The sequence below is a fragment of the Microtus oregoni genome, unplaced genomic scaffold (genome assembly GCF_018167655.1).
Source record: "Microtus oregoni isolate MIOR12 unplaced genomic scaffold, Mior012 000009F_ref0000495, whole genome shotgun sequence".
Taxonomy (NCBI): Eukaryota; Metazoa; Chordata; class Mammalia; order Rodentia; family Cricetidae; genus Microtus; species Microtus oregoni.
Window position 1 is genome coordinate 12,565,700 of NW_024543068.1, and position 16,735 is coordinate 12,582,434.

General features: G+C 47.9%; 1 protein-coding gene across 6 annotated transcripts in view; it reads left to right on the forward strand.

Moving 5' to 3' along the window:
* Positions 1-6,189, forward strand: part of Arel1 (apoptosis resistant E3 ubiquitin protein ligase 1) — a 51,102-nt gene extending 44,913 nt beyond the window's left edge. For 3 of the 6 annotated variants that reach the window (XM_041658239.1, XM_041658238.1, XM_041658242.1), the window contains 3 exons: positions 2,793-2,882; positions 3,257-3,432; positions 3,538-6,189. In XM_041658239.1, coding sequence (XP_041514173.1) covers positions 2,793-2,882; positions 3,257-3,432; positions 3,538-3,640 — 369 coding nt within the window. In that variant the 3' untranslated portion in view covers positions 3,641-6,189. The remainder of the gene's footprint in view (positions 1-2,792; positions 2,883-3,256; positions 3,433-3,537) is intronic. The other 3 variants (XM_041658241.1, XM_041658243.1, XM_041658240.1) reach the window with 2 other exon arrangements.
* The last annotated feature ends 10,546 nt before the right edge of the window (positions 6,190-16,735 follow it).

Below are 16,735 nucleotides of genomic sequence, written 5' to 3' on the forward strand. Positions count from 1 at the left end.
GTGCTTAGGATTCAAACCTGTTTTGTTTTGTGTTGTTTTTCATTTACTTATGTTGAGGGGCTCACAAGTGCCACGTCACAGTGTGGAGCACAGAGATCCGCGGGCAGACTTGGTTCTCTCCGTCTACCACACGAGTCTCCGGGCTGGTAGCAAGTGCCTTTACCTTCTAAGCCATCTCAGCAGCCCCAAGACTGCTGCTCTGGAGAGCAGGCCTTGTGGGCTCCTGCTTGCTGTGCCTTCTGGTAGAGGCATGGCAACACATTGAGACAGAGCCTGACTATGTAGCCAGAAGGTCTTTTGTTTGTTTGTTTGTTTTTTGAGACAGGGTTTCTCTGTAGCTTTAGAGCCTGTCCTGGAACTAGTTCTTGTAAACCAGGCTGGCCTCGAACTCAGAGATCTGCCTGCTTCTGCCTCCTGAAAAAGTCTTTTTTATTATGCAGGAGTTGGATTCACTTTTTAAAAGTTTTTATTTTATTATGTGTGTGTTAGTCTTTTGTTTGCATGTATTGCTGTGTACCATGTGTGTGCCTAGTGCCTCCAGAAGCCAGAAGAGGGTATTGGGTCCCCCAGAACTTGAGTTACAGACAGTTGTGAGCTTCCGTTTGGGTGCTGGGAATTGAACCCAGGTCCTCTGGAAGAGCAGCCATTGCTCTTAACCACTGAACCATCCCTCCAGCGCTGTATTCACTTGTTACTCTTCTGTTCATTGGCCTTTTCTTCAGCAGTTATTAGTAGTTTTTTTGTTTGTTTGTTTTTTTTGGGTTTTTTTTTTTTTTTTTTTTGATTTTCGAGACAGGGTTTCTCCGTAGCTTTTGGTTCCTGTCCTGGAACTAGCTCTTGTAGTCCAGGCTGGCCTCGAACTCACAGAGATCCACCTGCCTCTGCTTCCCGAGTGCTGGGATTAAAGGCGTGCGCCACCACCGCCCGCCTCTTCAGCTGTTATTAGAATGTTGAAAGTCAGAAAGTGACAAGTATTTATGAAGAGTGGTAGTTAATATTTATCCATCAACTATTATTGATATTAATCGACTATTAAGGAGAATTGCAGTCTTCATAATGTCTTATGACATTTAAGGGGATTATAGAATGTATTTGTTCGGGTGTATGTGAACTATGAATTGTATACTGAGATACCAGAGAAATAGCAGTGAAGAAGACAAAGTCCCGTATGCTAGTAAAAGAGACATCCCACAAGATGGGATTACATTTAAAGTTTAGACCATAACCACTGTGTGTATGTATGTCTGTATGTTTACATATCTAGTACCACAGAGTGTATGGACATGTGTGTATTTACATATCTGTGTTACTATTTCATGTTTTCTATCAGTCAAAAGTAGCTGTAAGACAGTAAATACCATTTTTATAGTGAGCTGAATTAAAGTCCTTATGAGTTGAGAACAAAACAAAGCCAGTTTGTCTTTACTGTCTGCTGCTCCTCACAGCTGATACAAAAGTTAGGACTTTTGACTTTCCAAGATTTTATGAGGAGTTCATTTCTGCAAACTGTTTCCTGTTAGAAAACCTTTCACAGCCCTTGGGAGGCAGAGGCAGGAGGATCTCTAAGTTCGAGGCCAGCCTGACCTACAGAGGGAGTTTCTGGACAGCTTGGGCTATGGAGAAACGCTGTCTTCAAAAACAAAAACAAAACAACCAACCAAACACAAAGAAATTCTTTAAAGTTTGTAAGGAAAAAATTAGTGTGTCGGGTGATGTGTAATTCTTTTTCTTGTTAGCTGGGCTGTCAGAGAACAATGAAAGCCTTCTGTAATTTTTATCACTTTTTGTATCTTGAGATATAAAATAATGAATTCTCAGTCTAAAATTTCTAATAGACCTCTGACCCAGTGCTGATATTTTGGAGCACTGGAGTATTCTGTTTTATCATGAGCATTCGGAAGAACATATAAAAGAAAGTTGCCGTCTCTTACAGCCTGCTGCTAGTTACTCATTTGCTTGGCATGGGCTTGAAGAAACCATAGCTTCTAGGACTGATTTTGCCCTTTTTTGTCTCTTTATTAAGAGGTTTCATTCCTTATAGCTATTGGATGGATACTCATGGTCTGCTAAGTAACATGTTGGATCTTGAACCAAATTAGGACATCAACAAGATGTTTAGGGCTCTGATGTCATTAATGTTCTCTCTCTCTGCATACCTTTTAATTTATCTGTTCAAGTGGAAGTGGAGCTAAAGAGAAGTAAAGAAGTTCAATTTACCAAAGGAGGATAGATCCTGAGAGAAAACACTTATAAATGGGGCTAGGGATTTTTGTCAAAGAGAAAGGGTTTGCCTTTTCTTTTTGGCATTCCTTTGCTAGAACATATACTCAGTTCTTTTCTTTCTTTAATTACAAAGAATCTGTAGCAGTTCTCTAGGCGTGCTCACTAGAAGCACCCTTTCAGTTACACAAACTTGTAATCCAGCCCTAGAGATTCTGATGCAATAGACCTAGGGCACAGCTACAAGCATATCTGTCTATCTGTTTTTTTAATTGAGTCTGATGCAGGCACATCTAGGGAACTGTACCTGAGCAGTCCTAGGGAAGACTCTGCCCACAACCCGCTAAACTGCCTTTAAGCCTGTTTAACAACCCCAGACTGCACCCTTAGCCCTGGGCCCATATCCCGGCCTTTCTTTTTTTCTTTTTCTTTAATACCACACTGGTTAGGAATCACTGGCCTATTTCAGTTCATTCTGACACTGTGATCTCACTTTCTGTCTTTCTCCTGGTCTTTCTTTTATCCTGCAGTTCCATGTCAATAGTTACCTGTGTGCCTTTGTCCTTCTTTAGCTGCTGATGTGTGGGACCGGAGACATCAGTGTATCTGACTTCAAAGCCCATGCTGTAGTGGTTGGTGGCTCCTGGCATTTCAGAGAAAAGGTAACGGGCTAAACTTTCTACAGTTTGGTATCATCTTGTGAGGAAAGGTTTTAGAAGAAGAAAGTTGGCATGTTGACTGGCGCATAGGTGATCCACATGGGGGAACAGGTGGTTATCCCAGCTGCAAGGAGCTCGGTCCCGAAACCATTATGTGGACTGTCACTGGGGCGGTGAGTGGGAAATACAGGTAAACAGAGTGAAGCAATCAGTTGGTGGTTGCTCTTCTGACCCTGTGACAATGTAAATTCTTGCCGAGGTTGTTGTTCATGCCTCATGGAACTGTAAATGGGAGCATCTGCCTTCCCAGAGGATCAAATCCTTTGGAGCAAATGGCTGCACACCATATGTGACTATAGCCCTGTATTTTCTGCCAGGTCATGAGATGGTTCTGGACTGTGGTTTCCAGTCTGACCCAGGAAGAACTGGCTCGGCTACTTCAGTTCACAACAGGCTCCTCTCAGCTTCCCCCTGGAGGCTTTGCTGCCCTCTGTCCCTCATTTCAGATTATTGCTGCTCCGACCCACAGCACTCTTCCTACTGCACACACATGGTAGGTGTCTGACTGCACAGAGCATCCCTGCTGGAGATTCTCTTTCGAGCCCTTGCTCGTGTTTCTGGGAGTGTGAATTAATCATCTTCCTCCTTGTCTTTCCAGTTTTAACCAGCTGTGCCTCCCTACATATGACTCCTATGAAGAGGTGCACAGGATGCTGCAGCTGGCCATCAGTGAGGGTTGCGAGGGCTTTGGCATGCTCTGACCGCTCCTGTCACTCTATAGAGCATCTGGACACAGGTCAACAAGCGTAACCACTGACCTTAACACACATAACCACTAGCCAGAAGATACTGCATGCTCCCTCATGTCTGGAGTATTCTGTCATCTACAGCATCGCTCTTACCTCACCCCCTCTGTGTCCACATTTACCACAGGCAACTTGGGTACTCAGTCATGAGAAGAGGACCATGCTGCTGCCATTTCCTTTGGTCCTTTGAAGATCTCTGTAGCTGGATCCGCCCCAGTGGCTGGGAGGAATGGGTGACACGGAGGACTCCGTTCTGTTGGAAAACTGGCGTGTGAGACCCTGTACGCCATGCCTTGTTCCAGCACCCTCTGCTCTTTGGAAGTACTCTTCTTGATCTCACTCCATGACCAGACTGGCACATGATCCTTTCTGGGCAACCTCTCACCTCTTCTCATCACTAGACAGGAGAAGCATAGATAGAAAGTGGCTCACACAGCCATCTGATTTGGCCTCCCACATCATGGCAGGCACAGGCCCTGGCACTGATGGGGACTGATAAAGATCTCTTTGTGGTGACACTGGAAAAGACTCTCCCTGCAGGCCTTTTTGAAGATGCTCATTGATCTATAAAGAATGTGCTGAGCTTTCTCTCGAGTGTGAGCCAGTGAGGAAGGCAGTCAGAAGGATGTGAAGGATGGTTGTGCTGCGGCCTCCCATGGCTGTGCTTCTCTCGGGGAAGGGCCATGTCCGGGCATGTGGATGGCTTGAAGACTGTTGATGCCTTTCTCTGAGCTTCTTGTTTGCACTGAAGGCTAGCGTGGCCTGACCACTGACCTCCATCTTTATGCAGTCTGTTAAGAGCTGTCTTTAGCATTCTTCTGGTGGGATTGAGGAGCAAAGGACCAGAACAGTCAACATAGCTTACCAACCTCTCTTGGGTGGTTCTGGTAGCACTGAGGCAGAAGAACTGCCATCACAGATCATGGTCAGGCCACTGGGGAGAGACATGTGGAGATCCAGCAGCAGTACCTTGTCAGTTACCAGAAAGGGGAACCAAGGAGGGAGAAAGCTATATTGGGTTCACCATTACGTGGTGATTGAAGAGAACCTGTCAGTCTCTTGGAAGATGATCACATCTCTTCTCATTAGTGTTTGAATGGAAACAACAGTAAGGCTCAAGATCACATGGACTTGCCAGTTTCTGTCTTTAGTAAGGCTTTGCTACAAGCCGCCATTTCTGATGGGTACTCACTCAGAATATTACAAGCCATCTTTATTGCCAAAACCAGCAAGTACACAGAATCCCGAGACAAGGCAGTTGTTGTGACAGTGCCTTGGCCTCCTGGAAGCATGTCTGAGCCCTCCTGTTCCCGGGGATCATAAGAAACAAGCCCTCCTGAGCTGCTCGAATTCCCGCCCGACCTCCTTCGCAGTCATCTGTCCTTTCTTGGCGTGGGTGCTGACCTCACTTGTCCTTGGGGTTTAGGGCCTGGCATCAGGGTCTCTCCACCCCAGGATCCTCCATGCCACATGGTCACTGCTCTCCTCAGGGACCAGGACAAGGTGCTGCTGCTTGCCCACACTTTCCCCATGGAACATGTATAAGATAGTGTAGCCATTACCCTGTTGCCTCTCAGGCCCCCGCTGGGGCTTCCAGCTGGGGTCATGGTCTGGCTTGGCTGCTCGGGGCAGATGCTCCTGTCCTGGACACCCTTCCAGAGATTATGCAGGGGAGTGGAGTTTATAGTTTGGCTAGACCTGTCACTTTAATCTCTAGTCATAGCACTTCTTCAGAGTCTCCCAGCACTGTCCTAGCCCAACTGGGGCAGCTGTATCCCAGGGTGGTCTTTAGGCACCAGAGTCTTTAACAAAAAAACAAAAAACAAAACCCAAAAACCAACAAAACCCCCATTAGTACTGTGTGGTTTTCTATTCCAGTTTACTCTCCTAACTATCCAGAAGCATTTCGCTCTCTTTTGCATTTTCCTTTACCTTTTTTTTCTAATACAGCTTGGCGCTAGCCACTGTGGGGAAGACATACTGAATGTGGGAGAGATAAAACGATGTGTTATTTCTTGGGCAATTTTCTATTCATATTCCTTATTTTGGCCAGTTTTTCTGTTAATGCTTTGTGGCATAGGCACTTGGGAGGCCAGCCGCTCTCCCGGCGTTTGGCTTCTCAGTGTCCTTGAAGGAGACAAATCATGAAGAGAGTGTTGGCCTGGTTCTAGAAACTTGGCAGAGACCGAGCTCCGCTGCACATTGTCAGGTCTGGACGTCTACAGCTGAAGATGTAAATATTTGTACAGTAAATAAAATGCCTACAAGAGTGTGGGCTAAGTGACTGTTTGAGTGGGGGTGGGGGGCAGGTCTTGAATAGAAGATGGGAAGGAAAATGTGTAGAGAGGCCTTTATCTGTTATAAGCAGGAGCGGTCTGCTGTGGATAGGGTGTGCACTTGGAGCCCTGGCTGGTCTCCAGTACCTGTTCTTATGCCAGGTAGGGCCACACTACTTGCTATAGATAGCACCCCAGTGGGAAAGTGTGCTGAGAGCCCAAGGAGGAAACTGTGAGCTATGATATGAACAAAGGGTATCTATAATTTTCAGCATTTATGTGTTGTTTTCTATATCATAAAGTCAGTAGAGAAAACTTTGGAATAAGAAGTTAAAAGAGGGGGCCAGAGAGATGGTTCAGTGGTTTGGGATGCTTGCTACTCTTACAGAAGACCTGGCTTTGGTTCCTGGTGCCTATACTGGGCAGCTTATAACCCCCTGTAACTCCAGTTCTCAGGGACCCAGGGACCCAGGATGTCTGCACACACATTTAAAAAAATCTTAAAAGTTCAATCAAGGTGGATGGGTAGTGCATGCCTGTAGTCCCAGCTGCCAGGTGACTGGGCTAAGAGGATCACTTGAGCCAAGGAGTTTGAAACCAGCCTGAGTAACACAGCGATTCCTTGCCTCATAAGACAAAGACCCTTTAAGTATCAAGCAGCAACAAACCCCAAACAAAACAATAAAAGGAGATGTAGAGGCCACATCACCCCCTCCAGAGGTAAACACTGAACACGGGTGGCCTTTAGGTGTTGAGATGACTGTGTGTTTAGTTGCGCCGTCCTCCACATGCTGCTCTTCTGCTTGCCCTTCCACAATTGGCTGCAATCCTATGAAACCATCTCTGGCCCCAGGAGAATCGAGCCCAGACTCCTGCTGCTGAACCTGATTAACCAACCGTACATTCGGAGACTGTCGGATGCTCCTGGGCATTTAGGACCTGTTTGTGGCCTGGTTTGACATAATTGTGATTCTCTTTGATAGTCAGCGGGACATTACTAAGTATCGTGTAATATATGGTATTACTGAAAATGGCTCAGGGGTAAATTGTCCCCAAATGTGTCAACTGGGCTGGTATTTCTGACTTAGTAGCTTTTTTTTTTTTTTTTTGAGACAAACTTGTGGCTGGCCTAGAACTAACAGAGATTCTCCTGCCTCTACCTCCTGAATGCTGGGCTTAAAGGTATGCACCACCATGCCTGGCATCAGAAGTGTATTTGAGCGTGGGTCTGTTTCTTTTCAGAACCCAAATGACATTTTTGGTTTTGTGTCTTGAAGCTAAGTTTAGACAGAAAACCCAGACATCAGGCCACCTCACACTTACTTGGTGCTGGGTGTGACAGATGAACACTTTCTGCCTTGGTTTACCTGTTAGTCACTGTGACCTGGGGTTGATGGCGACAAGACCCTACTCCAGGTGGGGCGTTTTAAAGAGGTGCAGCGAGGAGCCATGGCTTTAAAATCTGCATGGAGAAAGTTTTGCAGATCTGTGAGCTAATAATCTGGGAGAAGAGACTGCCAAGTTCCAAATGAGCCCTGCATAAAGAACACAAGACACCCCTGAGGACGTAACCGAGAGGGCTGGTCCTAAATCGTTTTTTATCTCTACATTGGTGGAAAGGCCTTAGTCACATGCAAACGGGATGATTACAATGAGGTCAGAGACAGTACTCTGCTGTTTATCTCTGGTAACTGTCTGCAGAGAAAGACGCATTTGAATAAATCTGCTGTCTATACTTTATATGAAACAGCACCCAAGTGGTAAAGGCCAAATTCCTGGAGTACACTTCACTGAAAAGCAGTTTCCAGAGTGCTAGAATCAGGGAAACACCCCTTCGCCGACACACCAGCACCACCAGGAGTCTCCTGAAGCTCTCTAAGCATATAGTCTGTCTGTGTGAGAGCCTCCTGGTTCTTTAGGCCAAAGCTGTCATCTTGACAAACCCCCACTTCACCTGCACTGTGGGCTTGTCTGGGGTGGGATCTGATGCTCCCCGCTTTACAGCGCGAGTGTTCCCTCTCTAGAACTCCCACTCCAAGAAACTGCCAAGACATTCCTCTGCCCATTAGCAGAGTCAGGGACATCAGGATTTGCAAGCCAGCTGGAGAAGGCTGATGGCTCTTAGGTTATTTTGAATGTAAAATGTTGTGTTCTTGTGTAAGAAGAGTATGTGTCGTCATTCTAGGGTCTCCTAGGTCTGTCTCTCCCAAGGTGTCATTTAACTTCCGTTCAAGACTCTCCACTCCAGAGGTGTCTGTTCCACCTCCGGATTTGTGATCTCCTTTTCCCCTCAAGTCCTGTGCGTATCTATTTCAGCAAACCTTTCTCGTGTGGGACACGTCTGTGAGCATGTGACAGTGTTGCGCCCTTTCCCTGAGGCTTAGACACACAAACTCGGCCACACGTCCCCGTGTTTCATGTGCTGCTTTATTTTCATGGGGGTGGGGACTGTCCCCTCTGTGTTTGGAGACTGCATCATACAGGAACAGCTGAAAGAAAAATGCCTAGCTCCTTTAATGGAGGGAAATCTGCTCTCCCTACCAACTTTGAGAGATGAAAGAACTCTTGTACAAACGGACTCAAGCAGACCCAAGGAGCCAGTTCTCATAGTAGTCTATGGTCCAGCAGATCCTGCACCAGGCTGGAAAAGGGAACTCTGATCTTAGGGCCAGCTCTCCATTAACCTGCTCTCCCAGACACAGAAGACCTGGCTATTGACTTTGGCAGCAGGGAACTGGCCAGTTGCCTGCAGCTCAGTGAATGAAATTAAAATCTTGAGTGAACAGGGAAAGGGAGTATTTTCAACATTAATAGCAATCAGACATGAGTGCTTGCTTAGAATAATTGGGATGGCAGAGTAAAGACAGCGCTATTTCCAGTGACCCCCAAGCCTGAGGAGGTGAATCAACACCACAAAGAGCCATGGCATTGGTTTGTGGCCACCATGGGTGGAAACATTGAACTTCATTCCAATTTTCCCTTAGAGTTAGTCAAACCCAAGAAACAAGCCCTGTGTTTTCTGCTTGTGCTGTGGCCAATCTTGTTACTCTCTGGGGGCTGGGCAGATCTCATGGTTGATTTCCTCCACAGCTAGATGGGTGCTTGTTTGAACCCTGCCTCAAGAATACCAGCTCACTGTGCTCCCTGTCCTAGAAGGATTTCTTTGAGCCTTCTTCATGATAATACCCACATGTGTTTCCGCAGCTAGTTCCAGTATTGGAATTGAACCTGAGTTCTAGAGAGGGAAATTTGAGGCTTGCTCAGGGTAGTGAACATTGACTCCAGGAAGGCTCATGTGTGCCACTCTGGGGACATGGTGGGAGGGGTCAGATAACAGCCATTCATCTGCACACTGCCCCAGAACCTGGAAAATTCTATTGTCTTGGCATCTCAGTGAAGTCTTCCAGACAGCCTCTCATACCAGGAACAAGCACAAATCTCTTGTCAGAGCGTCAGTTTGGGTTTTAAAATTGTCACTGTGGATTAACTATGGGGGAAGAGAGGGAAGCAGAACTCCAGCCCTGACTTCTGGGGTGGGACTGGCCTCAGGGGCCTGGTGCAGTGAGAACGGGGGGCCAGGAGAGTGGTTGGCACAGGAAATGGAGAACTCAGGAGGCAGAGCCAGCGTCTCTGAGGACTGAGGCCCAGGAAAGCCTGGCACAGGGAATAGCTGGGTATTTAACCAAGAACATTGACTCGTTCTCCCTCAGCCTTGGCAGTGGGTCAGAGCAAGCAGTTCTAGAAGGGTCCACATCCTTCCTATTGTCCCCACCCCGACTTCACTCCTCATCCCAAACATCTGCTTCAAATTTGAGCCTTTGCCTCCCTGCCCGATTGCATTCTAAACCGTGAGGAGCGAGGGTGAGGGCATGTCTGCAGGTGTCGGGTGGAGAAGAAGAGAAGGAAGGTTCTGGGTGAATGGAGCTGCCCAGAGTTCTCTTCCAGGTTGTAGAGCAGGATCGGAAGCCTGTGTGATTTTTTTTTCAAGTTCACATATGCCTCCAAAATCCAGCCAGTACTTCTTTGGCCTTCTGGGTAAAAAGTGTGACTGACCTGGGGAAGGAATTGGGACTAGCTGGGGAAACCTGGGCCGTGGCAGGAACTAGTTTTCGCAGGCAGCTCAGCCAGTCCAGAGGGAGTCCGCCGAGGTGGTTAGTGGCCACAGCAAGCAGTGAGGTGCTAATGGGGCATTAAACACTTCTGCCTGGCTGGCTTGTAAGCTGAAACAGACACAAGTGGACAGAGCAGCGAAACTAGCCTGCAGCTGGGTGGGCAGGAGGGATGCCGCCAGAGGAGCTGTCTGGCACAGCATCCTTAAAGGTCTCAGGAGGCAGAAGCCGAAAGTTTCTCTAGCACTTGTGCAGATTCTCAGTCCATTGCCAAGTAATAGAAAATAACCTACAGGAATAATTTCAGAACTGGTGTGTCTCTGTATTGCGCATATATCCCATTCTTAGCGTTTGACTTGTGTCAGCTCCGTTCATTTTCACATCTCTCTATAAGCTGTATTTAGTATTTCCATTTTACAGGAGACCGAGGCATAGAGGACTAAGATGTCCGAGGTTACATGCCTATTAGATGAATCCTGGTGTCAGCTTGGCTCCAGCGCCTCACCTCACACAAGCTCAAATGAGGTGGCTTGGGGGCAGAGAGCCAAGTTTCGAGGATCCCTGTGCAGGATCTGCCAGAGTGCTGGTCATCCCCCAAGCAAGGAGGCAGACTGCGTGAGCCTCTGACTCCCAGGTCCCTAGGGAGTCAGTCCTGCCACCCTACACCCCTGAGAGTGCTACTGCCCATTCAGGCCAGTACTTGCACATTCTGCTGCACTTCCAGGGCCTCAGGCATCCCTCCATCTCTCAATCCCCAAATGTTTGGGAAAGAGCCTTAGACCAGGGTCCAGCTCCAGGCTCTTGTTAGTGTGGAAGAAAAGCAAAAGGACAAGTGCTGGCCAAGCCGTGGGCTGCCGTTTCAAAGCTCAGGGTAGAAGCCAAGTCCATCACTTTGCTGGAAATGTGGGCGCCATCATGACATACCAGCTCACCCTGGCAACCCTCTCTCTGTCTCACTGAGAACAAACCATATAGGCAATGACAGGCCACAGGCCTTTTCCGGTTGTCTTTGCACTGTGCCAGAGACATTTTTATATTGAAGCAGCCTCTTTCCACTAAGAGACAAGATGTGCCCTGAGAGAGGTCTGGGAGGCCTGTGGGATGGGGCTCTAGATCCTGGGGCAGTACCTCTGCAAGTGTGGCCAGGTATCGGTGAAGGTCTGAACAAGTTCAGCTCAGGGCTTATCCTATGCACTGCTTGAAGAATATTCCTCACCTCGGACTATCCGTCCTCAACCTCCAAACCCAGCTTGTGTCAGAGGAGACGAGGGTTAGAGAACACATCCATAACCTTTTAAAAAGAAGGTACAACTGGTGTGGCAGCTCATGCCTGCAATGCCAGCCAGCATTTGGGAGGCAGGGGCAGGAGAATCACTCTGAGTTGAGGTCAGCCTGGGCTACAGAAAGAATTCTAGGTCAGCCTGAACGCCATAGTAAGACTCTCAATCCAAAAGGGATGGGGCAGGCATTATCATTTTTATTATTACTTGTGTGTGTGGAGGGGTGTACATGCGTGTGCATGTTTGTGCACGTGGGAGCCAGAGGTCAACATCAGGTCTCTTCTGTTGTTCTCCATCTTATTCTTTGAGACAAGGTCTCTCATTGGACCTGGAGTTCAGCGTTTTAGCTAGACAAGCTGACCAGTGAGCCTCCAAGATCCGTTCCCTTCTCTCCAGCAGTGGGCACACACTGATGCATCCAGCTTTATGTGGGAGCTGGGAATCCATATTTAGGTCTTCATTCTGGAGCAGCAAGCACTCTGCCTGCTGAGCCGTCTCCCCAGCCTCCTGTATTTTTGTGGTGTTAAGGATTGAACCTAGAGTTTTGAAATTCCCAGTGAATGTTCCACTGTGAGTTACACTGTGGCCCCTGCCCTCTTTAAAAAATTACTTACAATGTAAACTAATAGCCACAAATTCCTTAGACTGTGTTGAATTTTAATTGAGGATAAGTAGCCACTATTACATGGATGACTTAGTCTCTCGTTTACCTAGAGAAGATTGATTCTAACATGTACTACCGTGTACAGTGCAGAGAAAGTTTGAAACTCAAATGAAGTCATGGTGGGGAGAAAGGTTCTGGAACCCACAAAAGAACCTATAGATGCTAGATTGCTCTCCCACTTCTGGTTTCTGTTGGGCTCCAGCCACGTTTGTCCTTCTCTTCCATTCAATAAAGATAAACCTGGAATTTTTTTTTTTAGAAGACACTTTGAAAAAGGAAGTGTTGGGTGGGGTGTCACTTGAAACAAACACATGCAAAAGAAGGGAAAACTTGGGCTTGTGAATGCCAGATACCTCCTGCCATTACAACCAATGTCAGAAGCGAAGTTCATTATTTCCAGTTCCTCTTCAGTCTTGCCTCAATATGCTATAGGGTCCTCTTGCCACAACTCAGGAGCACCAAGGAAAAGCCCTGAACAGCCATACTTCCTTTTTACATTTGGGATGTGTCTAAAACCTTCAAACCTTAAAACAATAAGTCCAGCAACCAAAGGCCAATTCCTAGGAAGCTTTTGAGGCTTGTGTTCAAGGCCCTTTGCCCAGGCAAGCTGCTCCCAAAGTCATTCTTTTCAAGGTCATACACACACACACACACACACACACACATATATGTTTGTTTGTTTGTTTGTTTGTTTGTTTTTGAGACAGGGTTTCTCTGGAATTCACTGTGTAGACCAGGCTGGCCTTGAACTCACAGAAATTCACTTGCCTCTGCCTCTGCCTCCTGGATGCTGGGAATAAAGGCATGCTCACCAACACCCAGCAAGGTTATATATTTTACATTATTTGCTAATATTTGAAAAAAAAGAAGAATTGAAGTTCTCTGAGTCTGTTTTGGTTTCTGCTGCCCTCTGTGTCAGATGGTGATGGGCAGCTCTGACATTTGGGGGCTGAAGAAATCTGAATTGGGTATGTTTCCAAATGGGCCTGCTATAAAGGATGCATTTATGGTCATACTCAACCCTGGAATAACGGAGATGAGAAGCACAGCTTGAAGTGTAGGGAGGTAGAGTCAAGCCTGACCAAGTCTTCAAACCTCAAGTGATCAAAGCACGTTAAGGTTTTAGGTTATCTCAAGCCTCTATAATTTTGGAAGTCATCTTTATGGGGAGGGGGGAGAACTAGAAAGTTAGGTAAGAAGGAGAATATTTGGAACAAGGAAAAATATCAACAAATCACAGTTTTAAAGGCTAGCAAATGCCATAAACATCACAAAGTCCAGAAAAAAAAATAACCAGACTAGCCTCTGGATCTGACCTTTGTTAACTGCTTCTGCCCCTGTGGGAAAAGGAGAACTAACTTCAGCATGACCTTGCGGTAGCTAGCACTAGAAGAAGGTGGCAGCTATCAAGTATGAGTGTTATATTACCCTTTGGTATCCTGTGCCCGTCCCTGGAGGGAGGACATAGAATCCAGAGGCCAATAGGTCAGACAGTTCCCTGAATTGAGGGCAGAGAGGTATCTGCCAGGGCCATGCTGTCAGCTTCTGTGGCCTTTGCCTGTACAGGAAACAGAGATGTCCATGGAGTTAGATGGCCAGGGTATTGTGACTGGTTCCATAGAGGCTTGGGGGGACTCGCCTTGGCCACGGGACAGCTCTACAGGAAGAAGGGGTCACATAGCTAAGACACTTCCTAAAGTTTACATAGCATTTCCCAGAGTCCTAAACTGTGTTCCCCAGGTGAAGAGAAACAAGGGTTTGTGTGTGAAAGTGACAGTTTCTTAGGAATCTTTCCAGGGTTTGGGGTGGGCGGTAGGGAAGAAAAGAAGGCCAAGCAAGGATACAGGGTCAGCCAAAGAGCTGTGGAGGGGACATGACTGTCTGTAGGGCGTTCTGAGACTAGGCATGTATCCCTGACTCCCAGAGTCCCTGGGGGCTGCCTGTTGGGGCTCAGGGAAGTAACCACCCAGGCACCTGGCTGCCTTCTATGTAGTTCTCCCAAGCAGAATCAAGTAGCCAAAGGCAGACCTCTGATAAAGATGCAGGGCCTGCTCTTGGAAGTGAACTGTATATCCTGCAATAACATGGAGGTCTGGGGGCAGGTGAGCAGAGAACTCAGCCCCAGCCCTCTGCCAGCCTATGTACTAATGATTTTTTTTTTAAAAAAATTATTATTTATTTATTTATTAAAGATTTCTGCCTCCTCCCCACCACCGCCTCCCATTTCCCCCCTCCCCCATCAAGTCCCCCTTTCTCGTCAGCCCAAAGAGCAATCAGGGTTCCCTGCCCCGTGGGAAGTAACCGTGTGGCTCCTCATACTAGTCCTCTGACTACCTCCCACTCTACTGGGTGACGAAACCGAACCTCCGAGATGGCTGCTGTGACCTGTCTGAGAGCTCCTCAGCTGCAGGGACTCTCCCAGACCTCCCCTGACTGTGATCCAGGTGTCAGCACCCCGTCCATCTTCTTCACAAGCCGAGAGATGTGCTTGCTGGTTTACTTGCCCCTCAAAACCATGGCTGAGCCGTGTGAGGCACATGTGTAATGAATGCTCAGCGCAGGAAGGGGTCCAGAGCCAAGCTTAGGCGCCACACTGAGTGCCAGGCTCCTGAGACTACATCTTATGGTTCAGCCTAGTTCTGGGCACCATGAAGTGCCCATGGGTCCTGGAGCAAATGCCTGCTGGAGGGAAGGGACACCATTGAGCAGAGGGAGTGCCAGGGAGAGGCCCCAGCTGTGTTCTGACAGCCTCCTCATTCACACCACAGAAGCCTCTGTGAAATGTCCCTCTACACGGTTTCAGTCTGCTGGGAATGGCAACATCCTATATTTAGATACTTTCCAGGATGCCTCTCTAGTCCTTCTCAAAAGTTGAGTAGCACTCAAGAGTTCAGAATCAAATTTTGAGATGACTGGTGGCCCCTGGAATGTGCTAGAACTGGTCCTGAGGTCTTGTCTGAGAACGCGAGAGCGCTTGCAGAACATAAAGGAAAACAAGACAGCCGAATGTGGAGCCCAGTATCAATTGGATAAAGTATGTATGCTGTATACAGGCCAAGGAACAAGCACGCGTGCATTTGGAGGCTGGCTGGGGCCTTGCAGGGGTGGAAAGGGAAGGATTGCTTAGCAGTGCAGTGGAGTATACAAAATATGCCTCTTCCTGTCCTGCCTGCCCTTCACCTGGGCCTGGGCCCTTGGGAAATAGTGACCACAGTACCCAGCTGTGCTGCCTCTCTGTAATGCTGGGCCCAAACCAGGACAGGGAGAGCAGTGTCCCACGGAGGAGTAGGAACTTAAGGATGGAGAGCTGGGACAGTGCCGGGACTGACTCCTGCAGGCTTAGAAGCTCCAGGCTGGTTGCCACCTGCCCTCCCCAACTCAGACTAAATATCCAACCCTGAGGGTAAATGAGAAATTCTTGGCCTCAGCTCGCCCAGGCCTAGCTGGCTTGAAACAGCTTCCTTCAGGGGACTGAGGTTGCTGTCTGCCCTTGGCCAGTTCTTCCTGTTCCTCACCCCAGGGATTCAAGCTGATTGGCAGATTTATCCAAGCATGGAGGGTAGGGGCAGAAGCCTTGGGAAGCAGCCAAGACAAAGGAGGGAGAGGCAAAGACTGGGGACAGACAGAATGTCTGAGAAAGAGACAGAGTAAGAGAGGCAAGTGACAGAAAGAGACAGGGCAAGAGGTGTGCAGAGGAGAGGGCAGGAAGAACAGACACTCTTCTAAGGATGCAAGGAAAGGAAGGTTTGGTCCTGAGTGGGAGGGGGAGAAGGCAAGGGTGGCAGCTGGGGCTCCCACAGTGTCTACACCCCCATCAGCGTTCTGCAGCAGAAGGCCTGCATTCTAAAAGGTGGGCCTAAGGCGCTGGAGAAGGGCTTGCAACATCCCCACATCTGCTTCCCATCTGCATCGTCTCTCGGTGGATTTGCATCCCAGGCCTTCCTGCCAGAGCACAATCCATTCAAAACAAAACGTGGCTTTTCATTTGTAGCTGCAAACCCATGCAGTCACCCGAAGCTCTCTTGGGTTGTCTGAGGTCTCCTCGGCTCCGGGCAGTGCCAGTGTAGAACCAGGCATGGGAATTGGTGGCCCAGAGAGAAGGAAAATCTTTGTGGTAGGACAGAGGTCACTGTGGCCCTGACCTGAAGAGGACTTGGAGCTCTTGGCTGGAAGTTCACTGGATCTCCCAGACCCTGTCTGAGAGGTTTTATAAAGTATGCTGGTGTCTCAACCGCTTTGTCATCCCCACATCTGGGGAGTGGGATATGAGAGCAGAGCCCTCATCTGCCATGACTGGTCACGTCAAAGCGAGGTGTACAGTGTCCTTGAGAATGGCACTTGTGTTATAAACTGTGGATGAGTACAGAGCTGGTGTCCATTTTTTTTTGTTTGTTTTGTTTTGTTTTGTTTTCACAGAAACACAAAGTTGAGAGACCTTGGATATTGGTGTCCCTCCTGATGTCCTGTCAGGCTAGCTGCTCCGTTCTGCCACCCTGCCCCCTCCTCCCACCCGTCTCCTCCCGCTGTTCCTTCCCTGGGCTGTTTCGCCTTCTGCTGCTCTACCCAGGTCCTACTACTCTTTATCCTACTCATTTTACCCTTTCCCCAACCAATCATTTTTTTCAGCCATAATTTCTTCCTTGTTTACTGGGTACCATGCTAGGCTTATAGTCGGTGCACGGAGGCAAGTCTTACAATAAAAGAAGTTGGAAGACAGCACA